This window comes from Cyrtonyx montezumae, unplaced genomic scaffold (genome assembly GCF_038088225.1).
Source record: "Cyrtonyx montezumae isolate F1298 unplaced genomic scaffold, pur_monq_1.0 scaffold_22, whole genome shotgun sequence".
Classification (NCBI taxonomy): domain Eukaryota; kingdom Metazoa; phylum Chordata; class Aves; order Galliformes; family Odontophoridae; genus Cyrtonyx; species Cyrtonyx montezumae.
In genome coordinates, this window is record NW_027071959.1 from 3143647 (window position 1) to 3166447 (window position 22801).

The following is a 22801-nucleotide window of genomic DNA, read 5'->3' on the forward strand; positions in this document are numbered from 1 at the left end:
GGAGGAGGTTCACCTAGAAGGCAAATAGGGTGGCTGCAAGGGAGGACAGAAGCTCTCAGCGAGCATCCACCACCAACACGAGATGAGAAAAAGCTGATGTCGGTATGAGAAGCAGCCCAGATCTGTGGCTCTTGGCACGCAGCATTGCATGTTCCTCCCCCCATGCAGGGCACTCGGCCTTGCCCCTTGCACCATTTACTCCCAGCCCCGACTGGGAGCTGCTGTTTGCAAGGGCTCAGCACATCCAGGAGCTCTTGAGGCCCTGCTCCTCATTAGCCATCTGCCCTCACTGCACCAGTTGACAGGATGCCGTGGGTAAATGGATAACCTGTCAGGAAGGCAGGAGGATAAAATCATTCAGATGAATCAATAGTTTGCAGGCAATTTCATGTTACCCAGTGTTAATGCGGTTGTGTCCAAAATGCACTTAATCCTGTGTCTGATCACATCCTCGTGGGAGTTTGCCATGCTGGAATGATCTTGTAACTCCATGTTTCGGAGATTTACAGGCATTGTTCCTACGTGCACACATACACAGGAAAGATAAAAAATGGCTTGACTCGCTGGGCTCTCAGAGTCCGTGGAGCCAAAAGACATTCATATTAGTGATGGAAGAGAATGAGTATCCAGCAGTTTCTGAATCTATTACTCCCACCTTCTCACTCCATTTTCGCAATTAGCAAAAGAGGAATTAGTGAGGAAGGCACCATTATTTCCTGCTAATAGGACAGGGAGGGCTGGACGCTTCTCCAGGAAACTGACGTTGTTGTATAACTACTTCCATTGATGTGAGCAGCAAATAAAGCTCTCCCTTTTTGCTTGCACTTTTTCTTAGCACAGTCCTTGATCTCTCCAGACGTGGGTCTTTGCAGTCCAGTGGTCCTAGTGACCTGAGGATTCCTCCTGGCAGGGCTGGGACGGACAGCCAGTGTCTGGGGCTCTCAACCACAGCAAGGAGCAGTGGTCTCACAGGTGAAAAGAGAGCTATACTTTTCCCTGAGCCTTCCCAGAGATGCAACCTGGCTCTGGTTTTCCTACAAAGCAACAAGTCTGTCTAGCAAAGCCTGCTAACAAGTCTCTGGTGCAGTTGACATGGACTGTGGCTCAGAAATGAAGTTTCCAGAGCCCATTTCAGAGGATTTGGAGTCTTCATTTTTGTTGATGTTTTCATTAACAGCCTGCAGAACCCAGTTGCAGTCAGCAGCCGGGCTTTTCCATGTGGGCTCATGGGTGAATTTCAGCCCCCTCTGGGAGATGATAGGGGCAGGTTCTCATAGCTGTGTGACCTGTCTTCCCTTCAGTTGTATCATGCAGTTGTGAGGTCTTTGGTGCCTGTTCTCTCTCCTGATCCTTTTTTTCTGTTTGGGGATTCTTTAGGAGTTTTCGCTCCAGCGCCTGGACAGCCAGTTGGACGACCGAGTCAACATCCTGGGATTTTCCATTTTCAACCAGTCTCATGCTTTTTTCCAAGAGTTTGTCCAGAGCCTCAATCAATCCTGGCAGGAGAACTGTGATCATGCTCCTTTTACTGGGCCAGCAGTAAGTAAAATCCTTCTCACCATCACTGTCCATCGTGGGTCGGGACCATGGGACTTAGGCAAACCTCACAAAAAGGACCTCTGGGAACCAGGTGGATGTAGAGCTGGAGAGGGCTTGGCTGCACTTGGCTGCCTGCACAGCTTTAAAGCAAACCTAATCCTACTTCGAATTATATTTGAGCATCAGTGCAGGGGATGGTGAAGCCTCAATGCAGTGTTTCCTTCGTGAAGTTTATCCTTATGTATTTACCTTAGGACTGTGGTTTGTGGAATAGGGAGTCCAGGTGCAAACAGCATGGGAAAGGCTGGGCTTAGGCAGATGCCTGGAGGCTGTGTGGTGTTGCTGCCAAGACATCCCCCTGATGAGTGTGGAGATGAGTGCTGAAATCCTCCCCAGGGACTCCTTGCAACTGGGAGGTATTGCACAGCAGGGTTGCTGGATTGGGATGCAGGGGTTGTGGCTGCAGCTGGGGGAAGGGAGGGAGAAAATACCATCCGTGGAACCGTTTGCAGCTTTTTTAATGAACTCTGGGTTCCCTTGACAAGCTGTGGCAGCTGTGTGCTGCTGAAAATCTCCTTATTATCAGTACAAAGTGATGGTAAGTGGACAAAATAAGGAGATGGATGCCCTTTCTGTCTACATCTTTTTGGTTTGACGTGATGCTCAGGCCATGGTGGGTTCGTGCCTGTACCTGCTGTGCTCCTGCATCCCAGCCCTGCTGCAGCTTTGTGGGGTCACCACTGCAAAGCTTGCTCTGTGCATGATGGCTGCAGGTCTGTTCTGAGGCACAAAAATAAATTTCCTTCTGATGGAACGAGCAGAAGACAGTAGGAAGAGGAGCACTGCAGGTGTGATGGGGAAACAGCTGAGCTCATTGCTCCCTTTTTGCCTGCATTGTCTTGAACGGCTGGCAAAATCTGTAGGTGGAAAGATGCGAGTGTCTCATTGCAGCACTTTCTTTGGTTGTTTTTTTTTTGAAGAGTGAATGAGTTCAGAGCTGAATGGAGCTGTTTGGTTTGTGAGCCTGAGCCTAAATCTCCCATCAGTGCACTGTGAAGCCAGCTGGATGTGCCTTTAATTCATTCCCAAATGCATTTACCAATACAGCAGGCTTCCTCCAGGCCTGGGAAGACATGGCTGGAGAAGAGGGGTCTTGGCCATGCTGCATCACCCTGCACAAGTGGGGAGTGGAGGCATGAAGGGAAGCAATTTTTGTCATTGTACCAGAGTAAGAGACTCTCGAGCACTATTGGAAAGTGGGCTTGGTCCTCCTGAATTAATGTGAAGGTTCCCTCAGTGCAAGAGCCCGTCATCATCAGGTCATGCCCCAGGTGGTAAGAACAGTGCCTTGCCCAGCTGACACAGAGCAGAGGTGATGTGCAAAATGCCCAGATGGGGCATGCGTTTCTTCTGCTGTGTCTGCCAGGGAAATCCATTACTACTTTGCAGCATGTTGTCTCTGCGTTTGGAAATCTGGCAGGTCTCATCTCCTGGAGAGCATCCCTCTGTCAGAACTCCCCCCTTGTGTCCTGAGAAGCAGATATCTCTTATAGAAAAGAAAGAAGCTCAACAGCTGGAAGTGACAGGAGGGAGGTTTCCCGTGAGCTGCAGCATCCCAGGGCTTTCTTGTTGGAGCTGAGAAAGTGTCTGAGGGAGGAGGAGGAAGCTGCTTGCTCTAATGCCATTCTCATTAATCACGTTGCAAAGAAAGGAAATCAGAGAAAATCATTCAAATTACAGATGGCTAGATTAGGTAATTAGAATTTAGACTAAAACAGATGTTTGTAATTAAGTGTTTATGTCATTGAATAAAATCCAGATTGTAAAGTCTATTTCATGGGATTTTAATGGTTTTAATTCTGTGTTATGTTTGGGGCAAAGATACAGATGACAATGTTTTAGGACAAAAAAAGCTTGGCTAAACCTGGACTGGCCAAACCTGCTCATGTTTCCCTGGAGAACAGCTTGCTTTTCAGCGTGGCCTTTACGTGGGAGATTTCTGTAAATACCAAATAAAGCACTGCCTTTCACTTAGCTGTGTTTAACCTGCTGGAAGGGGGAAGGTATGCATCCACCCAGGAGCTGTGGCACGCTGGGCTGGAGGTGAGAGACTCCTGTTTCCTACAGAAAAGACTCGATTTTCTGCATCACAACCCCCTCCCCAGTTCCTAAATTGAAATAGTGTGAGGTCTACCTGAAATCTCAGCAAATTGTTTGAGGTTAAGGAATAAAATATTCCAGTCAATGATGTCAGATGCTTCACTAGCATCTACAAGTCTCCGTTCACCACTAATAAGAGATCATTAACTGCTCAGAGAAAACAGAAATCAAAATCTAACAGGAAACAGTTAAAAAAGTGGGGCCAATGTGCTGGCTTGGTATGAGATGGCAAAATCTTGGTGTCACAGGGGTTGTTTTTGCTGTTGTAATATTTTTGATTGGCCAGCTGTGGTTAATACGGTTCCTGGTCCAGGAAAACAGTTGGTAATCATGTATGATATCCTGTAGCTGGAATGGGAGTCTGTCCACAGTTATTCCGTGTGTACTAAAGAGCTTCACTGAACAGGGGCCAAGGACAGGACGGGCTGGAGAGGTCCTGTTAGGAGAGGAGCCTGTGTGGAAGGGAAAAAAGGAAGGGCAGGGAGAAGGGTTTGCCAGTTGCTTTAAGAAGCAATTAACGAAAGAGACATTGCAGTCAATGAGGATCTGCCGCCGCTATGAATAAGATCAGGCAGGGTTAAGTCTGGCTTGCTCTGTTCAAATTAGCGATGTGATGAAGCCCAGGTTTCATTGGGCTGATGGAACTGGGCAAGATGGTCCCTGCGGGGCAATGGGAGGAAGTGAGCCAAACTCTGGGAGGAGCAGGGGATGCTGAGCTGCCTTAGGTCACCAGCAGGACACAGCAGCCCTGGCTGCAGACAGACCCATGGCTGAGTTGGAATGGGGAAGGATGCGCTGTGAAGTAGCCATGAGGAAAATGCAGCCTTGATAGCAATGAGCTGCAATGGCTTAATTCCAGCGGAGTCAGGAAGTGATGATAATTAAAAGTGAGATCTTATTCACAACAGTGAACACGAAGAGCAAATGGCCAATTATTACCTAGATCAAAACCAGCGGAACGGTTGCGTGTGGGCAGAAGACATGGTTTGTGAGGGCTGGTGGACAAAGGAATCCGATTAAAGGCAAACAAAGCAAAGGTGAAAAGCAGAGGGGACGAGCTCTGTGGCTCTGGATGTGGCTTCACAGTGCCATTACAGAGCAGGTAAGAGTCAGCAGGAAAGTGGAGGCTGCAGCGAGGGAGGAGATGGTCTCAATGGGAGAGCTCTGGGAAGCAGATCTAGCAAAGCCTCATTTCCCATGGATCTATTTCTCACAGCAGTGCTGGGAGGGGGATTCTCTGGTGCCCAGCTCATGCTGCTCAGTAGTCTTACCTGTGGGTTCAACATTCCCCTTGACCAGGAGATTGAACAGCAGTTCCCAAAGAACCAAACCCTTCCCAGCTCGGTTCCAGAAGGTTCATTTCTTTGTGTTTCTTTCCCCCCAGCTCTCCTCTGCCCTGCTGTTCGATGCCGTGTACGCCGTGGTGAGCGCCGTGCAGGAGCTGAACCGCAGCCAGGAGATCGGCGTGAAGCCACTGTCCTGTGGCTCTGCCCAGATCTGGCAGCATGGCACCAGCCTGATGAACTACCTGCGCATGGTGAGGGCTGCGAGCGGAGAACGGGCACGTTCCTGCTCGTGCTGGCACAGCTTCTGAGCACAGAGCATCCATCTCTTTGAAGGTAGCACTGGGAATGAAAGGAGAGGAGATCTGAGGACTGGTTTGTCACCGGCCTTGGAAGTACATGAAACTCCCACTTTTTCAGGCTTTGCTGTAGAAAATCTGTAGTTCAGTGCTTTTTTTTTTTAACATGTGAATGTTTCTAAGTGATTTGAGTTCTGTTTTGAGTGAACTCGAGCTGATACAAGGTCAGGCAGTACAACTGCTGAGAGCTCAGTGCCAGAGGTGAGCTTCCTATGAAGGGGGCTGAGCTGTTTGAATCCACACGTGTGGCTCAAAGAGACAAAAGCACCCCATCACTGCCATGCTGCTGCTGTCGGGAGGGCAGCCAGGTGTGTAACTCACTCTCTCTTGGACAGGTAGAATTGGAAGGTCTCACCGGCCACATCGAATTCAACAGCAAAGGCCAACGCTCCAACTACGCCCTGAAAATCCTGCAGCACACACACAGTGGCTTCCGACAGGTAAGGGTGGGTGCATGGAAGAAAAGGCTTCGTGTGTCTTACTGCCACAGAGACAGCTCTACACCTGCCCTTTTTTACTGAGAGCACTGCTTCTCTTGGATGCTGGCAGAAAACCAGAGCTTCAGTACCTCGCGATCCCTCCTCACTCCAGCAGAGCATCATGGTGTCAGGAAATCTCTTCTGGTCCAGCAGCAGCGAGTTTTAGCCTTGGCAGGACGTGGCCTGCCAGTTCTTACCTGTCAAGTGACAGCTCAGCTTTGATGCTGCCTTTAGCTGGCTCTGAGTGAGCGGGGATCAGGACAGCCTTTTCCCCACAGTGGGATCTCTCATAGCACCAGTGCCCTTTTAATCATTCCCCGAGCCCATCACGCTCTGAGTAAAAGTGACAGATCCAAGCCCATCCGCGTTAATAGGAGCCTGCATTCAGCTGGAGCAAGGGAAACAAATGCTGCAAACCTCGCTCTGACTGCTGTATTTTTGATGTGTTTCAACGTGGCAGGAGTTCACATGGAGTGCGCGTGTTCTTCTGGAGCAGTGCTTCTCCACAGAGAGCACTGGCTGCAGCATTCCCCCTGGCTCAGATGACAGAAGTGATGGGTTTTCCTTCCCAGCAGCCAGTAACCAACCTTAGAGCTTGGAGGCAGCTGATTTTCCAAGCCCCAGAAACGCTCTCCCCTTTTTTTGTTGTTTGGTTTTTTGGCAGATCCCAGAGGGATCTGGGAAGAAACATTGATGTGCATCGATGACAGTGATTTAACATCTTTTGTAACACAGAGTCCCTATTTAAAGAGAGGATCTCCCTTCCTTAGTGTGGATGGTGCAGGGGTCTCTGCTTGTGCTTCAGGTGGTGCTGGTTTGCTCTGTGTGGTCTGTAGTTATGCTTTTCATTACTCACAGCTTGCAGACTTGCTTTGGGGATGGGCGTTCCCAGCCAGAGCTGTGAACTGCTCCATTGCTGCAGAGGGAAGCCAAAGCCCAAGGGGCTGCAGCCACTCCACCACACCACGGATGGTTATCGTGTTCTCGCCTAGCGTGCTTCTTGGAATAAAAATAACTAAATAAATCATTAGAAATCATTTAATTAAACCCATCTTGAGGGGACAGGGTAAGGAACAGACATCCACATCCTGGGGGGAGTCGTGTTCCCGAGGGTTATATTAACTGATTTGTCCAGGCTCTTGTTTGAAATGCTCCTATTCCCTTATTTTTAATCAAGCTCACACTCTCTGCCCATTTCTCTGCCTCTCTCCCTCTTTCTCTTTCCCACCCTCTCTCCTTCCATCTATCGAAGCCACAGGGACTTCCAGCTCATCAGCTTTGATAGAGAATTCACCAGTCTTGAAGCTGATCCAGATCTCAGCCAGCAAACAAATTAGAGACAGTTAGATTTTAAAATTTGCTGTTGCTTTTGGGCAAGGAGAGACAGGGCTTTTTGACATCCAGTTTTTAATACATTTATGTAATGTGCTGAACGTGTTTTTTCCCAGTTTAGCTTAACTAGTGGAAATTTTTCCCCAGCCACATGAAAGCTGCTCTCTGTTCGTAGAATGCGCGATAAAGCACAGACTCATTAATGTGTCGGTGATCCATAGATCTGACAAGGACTGGGTTGGTAAATGTCATCTTTTTATTTTCTCCTTTTCTTTACCCGTACAAAAGCGCATCTCGCAGGTACCCGGGCAGCAATTTGCAGTAAACCAAGAGCTCAGGTTTGGCAGCTCAGCAGGAGGAGGGGGTGAAGAAGGGCTGGAATTTGCCTGGCCTCAGGGAGAGGCAGGAGCATGCCCCACGGTGGGCACGCCACCCTGTCCCCACCTTTAGCTGCTGTGTCCTGTTATGGAGCAGTGGAAGTGATGGGGGTGCTTAATTGCTATGTTGATGAGCTACAGATGAGCTACCAGCTGATAGCTCTGAGATCTGCTGCAATCCCCACTGCCACATCGCTGCTTTTTAGCTGGGATGCAGCTAACCAGCCCCTGTGTGTCTTGCTCTTCTTCAGCACAGTTTCAGGGACAGATCCTGCTGTGAGCCAGCAAGCTTAGTGTGTCCTGCTTGGCGATGCCAGGTGTCCATCTGGGAGCACAAGGAGTGCTGGGGGCTGTGTGCATGTCTTGGGGCATGCAGGTTTCTGTGTTTGCCTCTCGCTGTGTCCCCTGCTGACTGCTGCAAGGGAGGTTTTGCCTGCTCGCCTTGGCATCACAGTGCCCTTCAGGAGTGCCAGCCCCTGGCAACAGTGTGCAGTGTCTTCTGAGGGTCTTCATTTGTTTGCTTTATCCCCTTTTCCACCCCTTCCGGAAAATCATTCCCTCCTCTCCAGGATGATGAAGGCACCATGTACCCAGCACCTACTTAATTACATCTACTGGCACAGTCCCTTCCCCATCAGAGCCGACAAGGATCTCCAAATGGAGGCTTGATGAGAAATGAGAGCATTTTGCACTCCTTCCTTTTCCCGGGGCCACCGCAGGACAGAGGGTGATGAATGCAGTCTGTAGGACAGTGCTTGCTAACCAGAGCCCGAAGGAGAGCTGTACTCCTTGCAGTGTTGTCTGCTGCCTGCTGCGAGACAGATTCAGGACTGTCTTTACCTTAATTTTTAGGTCAAAAAGAATTAAGGTGTGATAAAGACCTCCGAAGTTTATGGAGAAGTCTTGCCCTGTCATCTCTCCCTGCCATCAGCTGCCATTCAAGCCTGCAGGGCACTGGGCAGAAGACTTCATTAAAATCATTAGTTCAGTGGTATTTTGTCATCTCGTACCATGAGGAGCTCTCAAGCCTGGTCATCACCGACGTGTTGGCTGCTGATTCTTTGCTACGGAGATGAGAAATCTCAGAGTGCCACTGATCACCTTTTTGCAAAGCAGCTGATGCAGGGGGTCTCATCTACCTGTGGGGACACGGCAGTGCCACAGGCAGTGCCACCTCCCTGCTTACCCCAGCCTGGTGCACCTGCTCCTCGGGTGGCTCGCACTGAAACTGGGTGTTTTCTCCCTCAGATAACAAAGGCATAAATGAAGAAATGCCTCCTGCCCCACGGTGCCTTGCAGCCGGCCGCAGGCTGCCACCTGCTGCCAGGTGGTACCATCCTTCTCCAAAGGTGGCAGCTCCAGATTGCAGCCAGGTGGCTGCGCTGCCCTCACCGCTCTCCTGGGAAAGCTTTGCCATCACTTCAGCTCTCCCGATCATTAGAAGCCCTCCTCTGATTTTTCAGCTTGTTTATTTCTGGCTGGTTTATATCTATTTATTTTTCGTGCTAACGCTATCGTTATAGCTTCAAAAGCTGTTCTACCTCTCTGTGATGGGCCTCCTCCACCTGGTGTATTTATACAGACCAATCACATCCTCTACTAAAAACTCCTGCGTCCTAAAAACTCTTTAAGTCCCAGTCCACAGCCTTAACAACGGGGCCATCTTAACCACATTTGTGCAGAGCATTTGATTATTTCCTAACGCGCTTCGCAGATGAATTTGTTTTCTGTTTTTCAGAGGCTCTTCATATGTAGATAGAGATGATTAAGATCACCTTGACATCCATCTTACAAGACAGGGAGGGATCTGACGATCCCAGACATCTCCTGGCACATTCAGCTTCAGCACGAGAAGTCAATTAGTGGCACTGTCACGCTGCGAGGGGACAGCGTGAGCTGGAATGGGACACGATGGGGTGAAGGACCCCGGTGCTGGGAGCAGTCAGCTTTGGTGCTGTGCTAAAAGCAAGGTCACATCCACTGCTCTGCCAGAGGAGGAGGCGGTCAATTAGTCTCAATATGCCAGCAGGGGAGAGATGAATTGGAGAACAGTGAAGGCTGTTAAAATTGAAGTTAATCTGTCACTAATCTACGGTGGTGAAATCTAAGGGGGAAAAAGAAACAACAAGGAGGTCTTGTTTATGGCTGATCCCTCGCTCAGAGAGCAGTGGCTGAGAAGGAGTGGTTGTTCACCATCGCAGCAAGAGACAATCCTTTGTGCAGAGATGGGGAAAATGAGGGCTGGGTCAAACCTGCCCCGTGCTCCAGGTGGGCTAGCTCAAGGTGTGCTTCAAGGGCTCCATGTCCGTGGAGTGGATGGCAAATCTCTGAGCTCAGGAGCGTGATGTCTGCTGGTCTACCTTTGGAAAAGAAAAGGCTCTTCCAGAGGGCGTAAGGGTCCCAATCTGCGTGCTCTGAGCTGTGTGCTGGAAGTGCTGGTCTCCCTGACCAAAGCTCTGAGGGAGGCAGATGAGGCTCTTAAAGTTAAAATTAGGATTTTTGCTATTCCTCCCCCTTGCTGAAAGCTGCGTCACAGCTGAGTCATGACACTTTTCCCAGCACTGGGGTCGACTCCCCAGTGCTACCACCAGAATTTATGGCCAACACCTGCAGGAGGACAGTGAGGATTCTGCTTCCTTTCAGACATGTCTCAGAGACAGAGCAAGGCAAGGCAGTTGGAGGCAGGAGCCCCATCTCCCCATTTCTGAGCTCTCCCCATGAAATCACAACCCTGCAGCACCTCCTGAAGTTCTCATTCAGGGAATGGCACAAGGTGGGCCACCAGACCCATCCATCCCGTTGCCATACCTCTGTCAGGGCGCGTTGCAAAGGTAACAGAGCACTCCTAAATTCCTTCCACAGGGTCATCCTGTTGGCTGTCAGTCTCCGGAGCCATATGGTGAGTGTAACTCGCCCTGTAAATTTCATTGTTGTGTTGTTTATCTCTCCAGATCGGCCACTGGCACGTTTCTGAAGGACTCAGCATGGACAACAGGATATTCTCCTCCAATATATCAGACAGCCTGTTCAATACCACACTCATCGTCACCACCATCCTGGTAAGTGAGGGAGTCACCTGCAGTTCCCATTAGCCCATCGCCAGCCCAATGCATAGGGGTGTCAATCAGACAGAGTATTATTCTGTCCTCCTACCCCTCTCTGCCCCCAGTATGCAGTGCTGCACACTGATTTCATAAAGAACAGACGATCAAATCTCTAATTACAGCACTGAGGACAATTCATGACAGTGTAATTAAACTCAAGTTGATGTTTCATATGGAAATGATATTTGATGAGTTCAGAAGCAGCTGGGGAGAGGGCTGGGATGGGGATAAGTTGCCATTTTACATTCATCTCTGAATGATGTTCTTGTTTTCTGTACAGCTGGTAAGTTGGAAGGGACAGTTGTCCCTTCTACCCATAATAATTACTAAAATTGGCTAAGATGGGTGCAACTTCTATGAAGCATGACTTCACAGGTACAGGCACCAGCATCCTCATCTGACAAATTCCCGTTCTCCTACCCACTGCTGGGGTGGCTTCCCCATGATTTTTCCAGTGCTTCTGCTCCTGCCTTAACACCCCTCAATATCCTGAAGCACTCTGAGCACTTTACCCCTCGCTAAGTTTGAAGGAGAGCCCAAGGTGGGGAAGAAACCCTGTGCCAAGAGTCTGTGCATCCAGTGCAAACTCAGGGTGGTCACTGTGCTGCCCTAGCACGTACCAGAAGCAGCCACCAGAGGCAATCCCTTGGCTCTACATTGGGATGAACCTGCTGCATATCCCATAACATAGGTGGAGCCAATCAACATCAGTGCAGAAATGGCTCACCTGGCTTTACCTTGGGTTCCTAAGCCATCTGACAAGCTGTCTCATAGGGATGCACTGGGACAAGAGATTGGTCCCAATGCCTCCTAGCAGAGCCCCCTCCCCTCCGCCCCATGCTGCCCCGGCTAAGATGGGAATGACAGCTGCCCAGTTTCGATGCAGGAAAACCCTTACTTAATGCTGAAGTGGAACCATCAGGAGCTGGAAGGCAACGACCGCTACGAGGGCTTCTGCGTGGACATGCTGAAGGAGCTGGCAGAGATCCTGCGCTTCAACTATAAGATCCACCTGGTTGGTGATGGCGTGTACGGAGTCCCTGAGGCAAACGGCACGTGGACAGGGATGGTCGGGGAGCTGATAGCTCGGGTAAGTGAATTAAGCACTCCTTTTAGCTGGACTCTAGCAGGACTTGGCAATGAAAAGCCCTGGTGCTTTATTGAGTGCTCCAGGATGGATGGGGGTTTTAGCCTGTGTGTGAGACCAGGGGATCCCTCATTAATGTGTTCTCCTGGTTGTAAATGTGCTTGTTGTGTCCATGTGGCTGTGTGCGAGGCAGACAGAGCAGGCGTTGGGATCCCTGGGCTCTCCCAAGGCTGTTTGCTTTGCCTACACTCTGAACTTCTTCCAAATGCTGTGTGTTTGTTTTTGGGGCTTTTTTTTTCTGCCTATGAAAGATGTCATGAAAATTTGAAATAAAAAACAAAACAAAACACAGGAGCTGCCAGGGGTCAGAAAAATGCTCCGACTGGGGCTGAGAGGAAGCAAGTAGAAATCGTATTCCTACCCAGAAACCTGTTGGCATTTCAGTGCCTTGGCTTTGAATGTTGTGTTCTGGAGAGGGACATTTGTTTTGTTTGTTTGCAGAGTGTGGATTGAGATCTTTTCACAGCTGGACAAGAGCTGCAGGCTCTCACTGGGTTTGGTAGCATTTTTGAGCTCCTGCAGCCTGAGCTCCTCCTCTCATGCTCTGTTTTCCTCCACAGCTGAAGGTGCTCCTTCCCCAGGGATCCCGGGGCTTAAATACACTTCATGAAGTGCTCCCAGATCCTTAGTAAAACAGGCCTAGCCAAAGCTAACATCAAGATTGATGCTATTTAAACCACTGTTTCCTTGCTCACTTGTCTTGTCATTACCGATGTGCCCCTGAGAACTCGGTGACAGTTTCTCAGCTGGTGGCACATCCACAGTGAGGTTGTTTTTGAGAATCTCAGTGCTAGGAAAGCACCTGAGCTGCCCTATCATTACCTTCCCAACAGCAGCAAAGCAGAGGAACGGGGACCAGAGCCCATCCCTGCTTCTCCAGGCAGAGATTTGGGGTGAGCATTCCTACATAATGTCCCCCAGCATCCATCTGATGCCCCTTAGCTGGCTGATGCTCAGACCTCCCTTAGGACCTTCAGCTGAGTGCTCAGAGTCCGGTGGGGCAGCTCTGGGGGCAAGGGGAATGCTGAGCTGGGGCAGGACACACACCAGGGATCCCTGCTCAGCTTGTGCATCCCCTGGGTCACCTTCCCCAGCAGCGCCAGCTCCTCATGCCAGCTGATATCCCCTCTGTCTGCCTCTCCTGAAGAGCCTTCTGTACAGTTGTTTGCAAATGCTCAGGGCTATTGGCATAGTTTTTATACATCTCTCACTCTGTGTACTTATATATATATACACACACACACACACACACACACACACAAGTACATATAAAACAGTTCTGCAACATTTCTTCTGGGAGGCGAGGAGGAAGGCACGGAGCAGTGTGTGATCTGTGCAGGCAAAGGAAGGGAGCAGCCGTCAGATTTTTGGCCTGCTGACCTTGGCAGTGCCTCCCCATTAAATGTGAGCTTCTGGAGGGTGTTTTTTGGTAGAGATAAGTGTTTTAACTTCATCTTCACAGGGAAACAATTTGTTTCTTCTTCAGCTCGAGCCTTATTTAGGAGGATTTTTCTTTCTGCTTTGGCAGGAGCTGGAAAATTTGTGTGAGGCTGAATCAAAAATTGAGAAAAGGTTTTGTCTGCTTTGTTCTTCCTAGGTTGTGATGGGTCCTGGGGTCAGGCAGGGCAGAGCTGGCTGTGTGCATGCATCCCACCCTGGGACTGCTCCAAGCAGGAGAGCAGGCGTGCTGGCTGCACAGCTTCCTCTGTCAGTGCCTTCATGGTTTCACTCCCTCCAGCTCAAAGCCATGCCCCTTTAGCACCTTCCACAGGTGTCACGACGTCCCATACCCGGAGGTGAGGTTTGACAAACGTGCATGTAGTGGAAGCTAGGAAAAAACATATCCAGCTCCTGCACAGTATTGCACATACCTTCCCACTATTTTATTTTCATGTCTGGAATGCCCCCGTGGCAATGAAGCTCACAGCAACTACAGGCTGCATGGGAAAAGTGTTTCATTTTACTGCTTCTAGATGAACCAGCTATTGATTTATTCCTAAGCACTGAAAATTCTATTACAGCTAATTGTGCGCTGTGGTATGATTGAGAAGGGCACGGTATAAATAAACATAAGTTTGTTGTTGAACCAAATTGACAAGTATGTATCTTATCGACCTGCTCACAAAGCTGCTGAGGAGCTGAGGAACGCAGGGCTGGGCTGGTTTGGTGGCAGAGCAGCAGGGGCTTCTGGGTCTGGGCCCACTGTCACTCTCGTGCTCAGATTGGGAACCCTGTGAGTGCTGTGGTCTGATGGAGATGTGCCCTGGGAGGAGTCACGTGCAAGGACTCAGACCCATTCCTTGGTGAAGGATGTTTCAAACTGTTTGGTCACCGTGGGCCAGGACGACCAAGCACTGCTCCTGTCCACCAGGCAGGGCAGTGAGGCTGCTCTCAGGATGGAGTGGGTTCCCCGTGAGCCCTGCTGGGTCCAGCACCAGCAGGCTTCAGCCTCCAGCAGCCAGGCTGACACCTCACGTCTGCTATCTGTAACAGGCAAACAAGGGGAGCAGCGAATCTTCCCACCTCCTATTGCTGGGAGTTGGAGCCTTTGGGGACAATACTGCTAAAAGAATTACGGCTCACTTCTTCCCACTGCTGCAGAGCCTGGCTTTGACTCCCCGATGTTGTTTTGTCTTCCCTTTCTCTCTCTCCCCAGCATGTCCTCAAGCTGAAATGAATTCACTAGTTAGCTACAAGCCAACAGATGTATTCTCAAGGCAACGTGACAGCTCTCTTTGTTCCACCACGGCTGGATTTGCTGTCTGGGTAGCAGAGCCCTTTGGTGGCTGTGCTCGGTGCCCATGCCTCAGCCTGTGGCGAGTTCTGCTGCCCAACATCCTTACTGGGTGCTAAATGTCCTTGCTGAGTGCTCAGTGCTCTCACTGCTCCTATAGGAGATGGCTGGTGTGGGGCTGGTGCTGCTTTAGGAGGTGCTTTAGGGTACATCAAGGGAGAAGAGCCTGGTGAGAGCAGGCTCCTGCTCTTTGCTTCTGCACAGCATCGCTTGGGGAGCAGGATGGAGTGCAGTAATACCAGACCTTTGGCTTCTGTGTCAGTGGTCTGAATCGGGCTGAGATTGGCAGTGATTAAAGCTCTCTTTAAAGTGAGGGAGATCACAGAATCGTAGCATAAGGTTGTGCATCTCATGTCTCCTGCTCAGGAGCACCAACACCAAGAGCTGGAAGAACTTCAGAGCTTTTGGGGTGAGGTTTACCAGCTCTGTCTCTAGTGTCCAGTTGCACGAAGGTGCTTTGCAGTCAAAGACTCTCTCCTCCCAGCTGCTCCAAACAGGGAAAGGAAGGAAGGGGGAAGGAGGGAGAAGTTATCCCCAGATTGGCAGAGTCCTGCAGTGGGTGTTGGTGTTGAGTGAGAAAAGCTGTGCGTGGGTGACGGAGGGAGGGGGAGTCTGTGTGCACAGTGCAGCACTGCAAATGTGATGAGGGAGATGGGAGAGCGGGGGCGAGGGGGTGGGAGCGTGGGGAGCTGCGAGCAAATGGGGTCTGCACACGCTGCTGGTTTTGGCAGAGTCACATGCGGGTTGGTCAGCGTGGTGGGAGCTGAGTGGGTGTCCCTGTGGGTTTATGGGCCCCGCTGCGTATGCAGTGCAAGCAGAGAGGGCACTCGTGTGCCTGGGGGATTTTGGAGCCGAGGTGCTCCTGCAGGAAATCCCAGCTCGTGCTCCCAGGGCTGTCCTTGTTTTGTCAGTGCAAAGCCTGACGCTGCTCGGGCTCTCCCTGAGTGTTGTGTCATACCTGCACAGCAGATCGCCACTGCTCTGACATCAGCCCCATTCATCACCAGTCCCTCCTGATGAGCAGTGTCAGCAGTCCCAGCGAGGAGAAGGATGCCTCCTCCGGGCTGCCAGTCCCTGCAATTTCTTTATTAAGGCTGCTTAATTGTTGTTCCTCCTCAGGAGCCTGGCTCAGCCCCTGCACTTCTCATCCTTCCCAGTGACAGCTTCAGCCCGGCTGCTCCCACAGGCAGTGCTGGGTACGGCCGCAGCAGCTCCTGCTTTTATCTCAGGCAGCTTCCCCTCATTTAGCAAAAGGTTTGGCCTTATTTGAGAGTTTTCTACTCCCCAGATGCCCTAGGTCATTTCCTAAGCCTATTTCACACTGACATTTACAGCTGAAATTGTGCTGGAAGGCTGAAAATCGCACAGTGTTTGCCCCTCTTCCCCCCATCCTTTCCCTCCTGGTTTCCCTCTTCCCAGGAGTGGATGGAGTGCAGAAGCAGAAAGCAAAACCCATTTATTCCCCAAACGTGCTGTTTAGGCTCAAAACTGTAACTGCTACCCGTGCTCAGGTGGGGAGGATGGAGAGCGGAGAGCTGCAGAGCTCTGTAACCAAGAGACGCTGACCTCACTGAATCACACAAGTTTTGTGAAGATCAGGGAGCAAAGTCGAAGGCATGAAATTGATGATACTCAGGCAGAGAACACATCGCATGCCATTCCCAGATCAAAGTTTAGTGCTGTCAGAAATCGGCCCTTAACTTCTGAGCCTGGGGAGAGAGGAAGAGGGAGTCTGACAGAGCAGAGCCACGGGCGGTCGGGTCTGTGCAGGGGGGGGTGGGCACGAGCTCCAGCAGCCTGCACATAGCTGGAGCTCCTGTGCTGGCCCTGCAGGGGCAGAGGTTGTGCAGGCAGGGGATGGGCAGAAGGAGCTCTGGCAGGGCTGTGGGTGCACTGCACGGATGCCCGTGGCCGTGGTGAGATCTGCAGGAGCTGCTGAGTGCACCCATGGGAGCACAGGGCACCCCCAGCTCCGTCAGCTCGGTGCCCAGGGCTTTTTCCTCTGATGCACCTTTGGTGCAGCGTAACTGACTTCTGTTGGTCTGTGGATTCGCTGATGGACTTCTCCCAGTTCTCCAAACTGAGTTCAGGAAATGCAATGTCAGAATTAAGCTGTGTGATTGCGAGGGGCTTTGCTGGCAGAGCTCTCCCCAGGACAATGGCACCTGCAGACCTTTTTAAGCATAGACAAGCGAGCTTGAGTGGGCTTTCCCTGCAGATAAAATTCCTTGCATGCCACGTTCCACAGATGACTTGATCCCATCTTTGTAATCTGCTGCTGTTTACATGGGGCTGAGCTGCTTGCACAGAATGCTATGATTACCAGTGCCTTTTAAAAACCCTGTGGGTAAATGTCTGCCTAGGCAGAAATTCTCCCCAGCTCATAATTCATTCCAGCCTGAACCTCGCAGGAATCTGTAATAGCTGCTTGGAAACAATTGCAGAAATCTGGCACCAGTCTTGTCCAATAAAGCCGTCCTGTGTGGTCTGTGAAATATCACCTTCTCCGTGACCTGTGCACCTTATTTGCTGGTGGGCAGGCTTGCCAATCACCGTGCCTTGCTTTTGCCTTCCCTTCCTCCTGCAGGCTTCGACAGGGCTTCTACAAGCCTTGCCTTCTATTGGCTTTTCTCCTCATCGGCCTTTAAGCGTGGTGGGGAAGGAAAAACGCGGGGCAGACCTCGGCCTGGAGGCACTTAGCCCTGTTTTTTCCTAAGGAAGAAGAACAAGAGCAGGGGCAGAGAGCACGGCGAGAGCGGTGCGCCCGCAAATTTGCCTTTGTGCGATGCATTTGCAAGTAGGGCATGGATCCAGGGAGATAAGCTGCATATTTTATCGAGTCGTCAGGCCTGATGGTGCCTTGGCTTCTGCACAGACCTATGAAACTCGGGGACAACAAGTGCAAATAGCTTTCCTTTCCCCCCCTCCCCTTCTCTTTCTCCACATGCGTAATTGTCGTCCTGCAAAGCAGGCAAACAAACGTGCGAGAGAACGGGGGAGGTTTCGTTTTTACAGAAAGCAATTACAGACATTAGAAGAGCTGTAGTAATAAAAATAATATTTAAAATTCAAATCCCTTATCTACATTGCAAGGATATTAACACTGCAAGAAACTATATATATATGTATTTTTTCTCTTCTTTTTTGCCTCGATCTCATTTGCTTTGCGAGTCAATCTGGAAACGTTTATGCCCTGTCTGGAAGGAGAGCACTGTGTGAGGCTGAGGCTGTGGGAGCAGGAGGCTGCAGCCTGCAGCAATAAGCAAAGGATGGTCCAGAACATGAGATGGTTGTGCCTTGGGTGTCTGTGTGAAGCCCATATGGGGTGAATACGCTGCTTTCCCTGGAGCCCCACAGCACTGTGCCCCATCCTGCTGTTCCCTGCCCTTCCCTGCGCTCACCTCCTCTGCTTCCCTCCCTCTGCAGAAAGCTGACCTGGCAGTAGCGGGGCTGACGATTACTGCGGAGCGGGAGAAGGTGATTGATTTCTCTAAGCCATTCATGACTTTGGGAATTAGCATTCTCTACCGAGTTCATATGGTAAGAGACTTCTTTTATGATCATTTATGTCCCTCCATTATTTGCATGCAAACGTGCCTCGTTATAGAAGAAAAGTGAGCAGTTCAGTAAAAACATTTGGTTTTCCTATTTAAACACAAACGTGCTGGACCTTGATTTCCTTCCTCCTGCCCTGTGCCAGCTCAGTGCATCCCGTTCCCATTGCCCCACTGGCTCTATCCCTGGGCCCCCAGATCCCAGATGCTGCAGAAGGCAAGCACCAGCATCCCAGTCCCTTGCAGCAGGACGTCCCATTGTTCCCAGTCTGTAGCTGGGAAACGTGCTCTGCGCGCAGTGCCGAGTGTGATGAGAATGACAGTCCTGATTCCCCATCATCTCAACAATAGCAGCCAAAAGGATAAAACAATTAGAGCTGCCTCTCCCAGCCCCCTCTCTTCACTCGTGATGCTGTTAAAGATGCAGCGTTCAGTACAAATATAAACAAACTTGCACATACATCTCTCTGCGCTGAGTTGCTGCTGCCAAGAACAAACAAGTAATTAAAATCTAGTTAAAATTCCATTTCTTCTGGTGTGTGTGGGAATTAGGATCGGTAGTTAGCTGATCAGGAAGGGCCAGAGCTTTAGGTAACCCTAAAAAAATCCCTTCCCAGCCACATCTCTTCACACCCAGTTACCCAGGCATCCAGAGGTGTTTCTGCTGGTGCCACATGGCTGGTGTTATAGCTGAGTTTCTTGCTTTCTCGCACATTGGTTAATGTTTGGGGATTGATTGCCAGGCGTGCTCTGTCTCCACTCCACCCCACAGCTCAGCAGGTCGCTGTGAGGCCCCATGCCACGGGCAGTGTGATGCTGCATCACTCACACTGCGGGGTGCACAGCAGTGTCAGTGCAGGGCTTGCATGCAACGCACCCCTGAAGTGCAAGGCGTGTGCTGCTGCCTCTGTGCACTCGATGCAAGTACGTCTGACACATCCACTTCGAGTGCAAGTTCCTCAGGGCAGGGACCATCTGCTCCTCACACCACTGCAGGTGTGACCCAGCCCACTGCTCGAGCACATCCCACAGTGAGCAGGACTCATCATTAGGGTCACAAGAAGCATTTGGCAGCCACTCCCCCTGCTGTCGGTCAGGGCTCAGTCTGCAGCAGTGATGAGGGCTGTGGGTGGGATGCTGCAGAGGGGATGCAAGCATCTCCCAGCACTGTGGGCTCTCCAGCTTCTCCTGCTGAGCTGGGAGCAGGCAGTGATTAACTCGTTAAACTGGTAAATATCGAATTAGCAGGGGAAGGCAAGGTAGCTCGTTGCTCTGTCCTCCCTTAGAGATGGGGTTCGCAGAGCAGCTGGAGGCAGCCCCCCACCTCACGATGTCAGAAATTGCAGCTGACCCGTGTTCATCACGGCTCGGATCAGGCGTAGCCTCATAGATAAGCACAAACACATCCCTTGGTGAGGAGTAGCCTCCGTGCCCCAGTCTCCTCCCACCGTGATAACATTTTATGTGAATTTCCATTTAACTCTGTTTGCAATTGCTTTCTTCCCCCCTTTCCCCTCCCCACCCACCCGACCCAGCCACCACACTGCGTCTCTTATCACACATAACTGAAGATGGCAGCTTTAAATGGGGCTGTCATTTTTCTCAATTTCACTTGTTGTGATATAATCAAGTATGGATTTCTGACGCGGGGACTCTAATAGGCTTTCTGACTCGCAGGCTGTGAGGAGAAAAGGCTTGTTTTGTTTATTACATCCCTGCTGTGGTCCTGCAGAGGCCAGGAGGTGGATGGTGGCTGTACCAGGGCTTGGGGAAAGGGCTGGCAAGCTCTTTGCTCTGCACAGAGGTGTGTTGGAAGGCAGGGTTATTTGTTGCATATGCTTTCTTCTGCTCACACTTGCCTCTGTGGAAGGGGCTGGGGAACCAGCTGGCACGTGGTCCTCATTGATCCGCCCTGAAATTCCCTTCTGTGCTCTCCCTTCACGTGAGATGGCATAGGGTTGGTGAACTGAGTTTAAGAGATCTGAGGCTTGAAGAGGTTCTGCTCGAGTGCTGCAAAGATATGAGAGAGCTGGGAAAACCAGCTGAGCAGCCAGTCCCTGGGTTCTGCAGATGGGCAACGAGCTGCAGGGCTCCCATGGAGCCAGCTGCATGGTCAAACTCTGCAGTCACCAACATCCACCCCTCCAGAAACCTGCCCTTGCCTGGCTGAGAGTGAGGGCTTCCAGGAAGCAAAGAACCTCAGAGTGACTTGGGTTGGAAGGGACATTAGGGATCACAGAACCACAGGATGCCTTGGGTTGGAAGGGATCTTCAAGCAGTTCTAGCTCCAGGAACTGCTGAATGAATCTCTCTTGCCTCCATCTGAGGATATGCAGGAGGCCTTCATCAATTATTGGATACTTTTAACATTTCTATTCCAGGAAAAATAGCTCTTCCAATTAACAAAGCTGTATTGGGACCTGCTAAAAATATCTGACAGACGCCTGATATTGTCAGTCCCATCTTCAAAACAGACAGATAAGAGAGAGTTTGTGCCCTCCACGGGAACAGAATAACTTTATTCTTATCCTCAACTGTGAATGAAAAGAATATGTAGCAGCAGCCTGAAAATGACTGTAGCTGAAAAGAGCCAGAACTACTACTACTGTAAAGTCACAGGAGAGAGGCACTGCCAAGCTGGAAGCTTAAAGCCTCCAATGCAATTTCATTAATGAGCATAATTTATTGACAAACTGCCCCAGAAACACGGAGAAGACATGGAGGCCCTAATTACAGAGGGGAACTTTGCTACAGGAGCATCTCACAGGGAGTGTTCAGCTGAGACACTTCCCGTGCCCAGGAATCCCCACCAGCTGTGGGATGCTGGGAGGAATGAGCTGCTCGGGGCCTGCTGCTGATGGGGACGGTCCCACTTGCTTGGCTGGGGGCAGGAGGTTGTCACAAGATGATAAAGGGAAGCAGACTTCTGCAGGGCATCCAGGAATGCCAGGTGGTTGCTGAAGAGAAGAGCTTGGGCAGTGCCTGCCCTGAGCTGCCAGCTGGCATCCAGGAGTCCAAAATCCTCATGCTGGGAGCAGCGAGGTGCAGATGGGAGCATCTGGGAGCAGTGTGATGGTCTCACCTCCCAGCAACGACAAGAATTGCTGCAGTAAAGGTGAGCAAGGGGATGACGCAGTATAGAAAAGGGACCACAAAGGGAGGCTCTGGAATTAAAGATAGGAGAGAATCAGAACCTTTCCTTGCAACATGATTTTAAACTGACTTGAAAATGGGCACAGGAAGGACTGAACCACTGCTTCCTCTCTCATCTGTTCGTTAAAAGGCTCAGTAAGCCCAAATCTCTGATGTAGATCCCAGCCCTCGAGTCCACCCCTCCTTAAGGACCTGGGGGGGGATGCTGTGGGGTGGCTCTCCCCACATTTGCTGTGGGTTTCTGAGAGTGCAGTCCCAGCTGGTGCCTGGAGTTGGGAACATCAGAGCACCCGAGGTATTTATATTCAAGGGAGGTCTTTGTGTGACAACTATTGCCTTTTCTAGCAGCATTGCTGTTTTTAGAAGAACTAAGAAGACCTTGTGAAATTCATTTTTTGCATAAGAGTAGGAATATTTCAGTAGTAAAACAGTGTTTTTGTGGAAACAGAATTTCAAATGCTTCTCTTGACTCTGGGGAAGGAAGAAAAGGCAAAAAAAAAAATCCACCTCAACTCTGTTTCCTGGAGACTTCTGTGAAAACAGAAAATCACTCACTGCCTTGGGATTCAGTGCAGCTCTGAAGAACTCGGGTCTTGGATGGCACCGGGTTTGCTGTGGCTGTTATTTATTACTAACTGCCATTAGTTTATGTGGTGGCATGAGCAGAGTTAAGGCAGAGGGCTCCGTGGGTCCGCGTCAACCCCAGCACAAGGGAGCAGCAAGCAGCACACAGCCCTTTTTGGGACCCTCCTGCTCAGGTGACATTGGGTTTGCTCAGAGATAATCTGGGAGCTGCTTTTCCCCCACTGGGCAGAATGAGAGTTCAGCTTGGGAGAAGTGTCTTCAAATGAATCCTCCCCTCATTCCAGTGATGCTAAACTTGACAAGATCTCAGTGGTGGTGTCCTTGTGAGCTGAATGCACTTGAAGAGCCGAGCAGCCCAAGCTTCCTAGCAGCGAAGGTGTTACTTCTCAAGGAAAGGTGGCATTGCTGAGTTAGAAGTAGGAAATTCTGACGCATCCCAGAGATAAAAATATCGTGCTCCCTGAGATAAAAGTAATAATTGTATTGAGTTTTGTAGCAAAAGGAACGACTGAAGGCAGAAGAAATCGAGCCAGAAATATTGCAAACGTTGTTGGGTTTTTTTTCCCCTCTTTCTTTTTCGCATTAAAATGTCTTCTCCCCACTTTGCTTCCTGCAGTGGCTCCCACCCACTCTCCTTACCCTGGGAGCCCCTTTGTGCCCTTTGGGTGACCTACAGCTCCAGACCTGGCCTTGCCCCCTCCCAGGCCCGTCCTACAGCGCAGTGTGTCCCAGCAAAGTGCTGCAGGCACTGTACCTTTCCATGCTTCACCCCTCTGTCCACCTGGAGGAACAAAAGAGGTTGTGTTGCGGGAAGAAACGTCTCAGGAAAGGATCCCCACTCAGAGCTGCTGCGGGGCTGGCTCGCCCGTGGCACTGCTTTCCCTGCAGGTCTTTTGCAAATCCCCATTTGCTGTGTTTCCCTTCTGCCCCTCCCA

General features: G+C 50.5%; 1 protein-coding gene across 1 annotated transcript in view; it reads left to right on the plus strand.

Annotated features, from left to right (window-relative positions):
• GRIK4 (glutamate ionotropic receptor kainate type subunit 4) overlaps positions 1–22801 on the plus strand; it is an 85731-nt gene that overhangs the window by 53806 nt on the left and 9124 nt on the right. Inside the window, exons 7-12 of the mRNA XM_065738485.1 lie at positions 1378–1539; positions 5084–5236; positions 5677–5781; positions 10481–10588; positions 11520–11723; positions 18001–18114. Coding sequence (XP_065594557.1) covers positions 1378–1539; positions 5084–5236; positions 5677–5781; positions 10481–10588; positions 11520–11723; positions 18001–18114 — 846 coding nt within the window. The remainder of the gene's footprint in view (positions 1–1377; positions 1540–5083; positions 5237–5676; positions 5782–10480; positions 10589–11519; positions 11724–18000; positions 18115–22801) is intronic.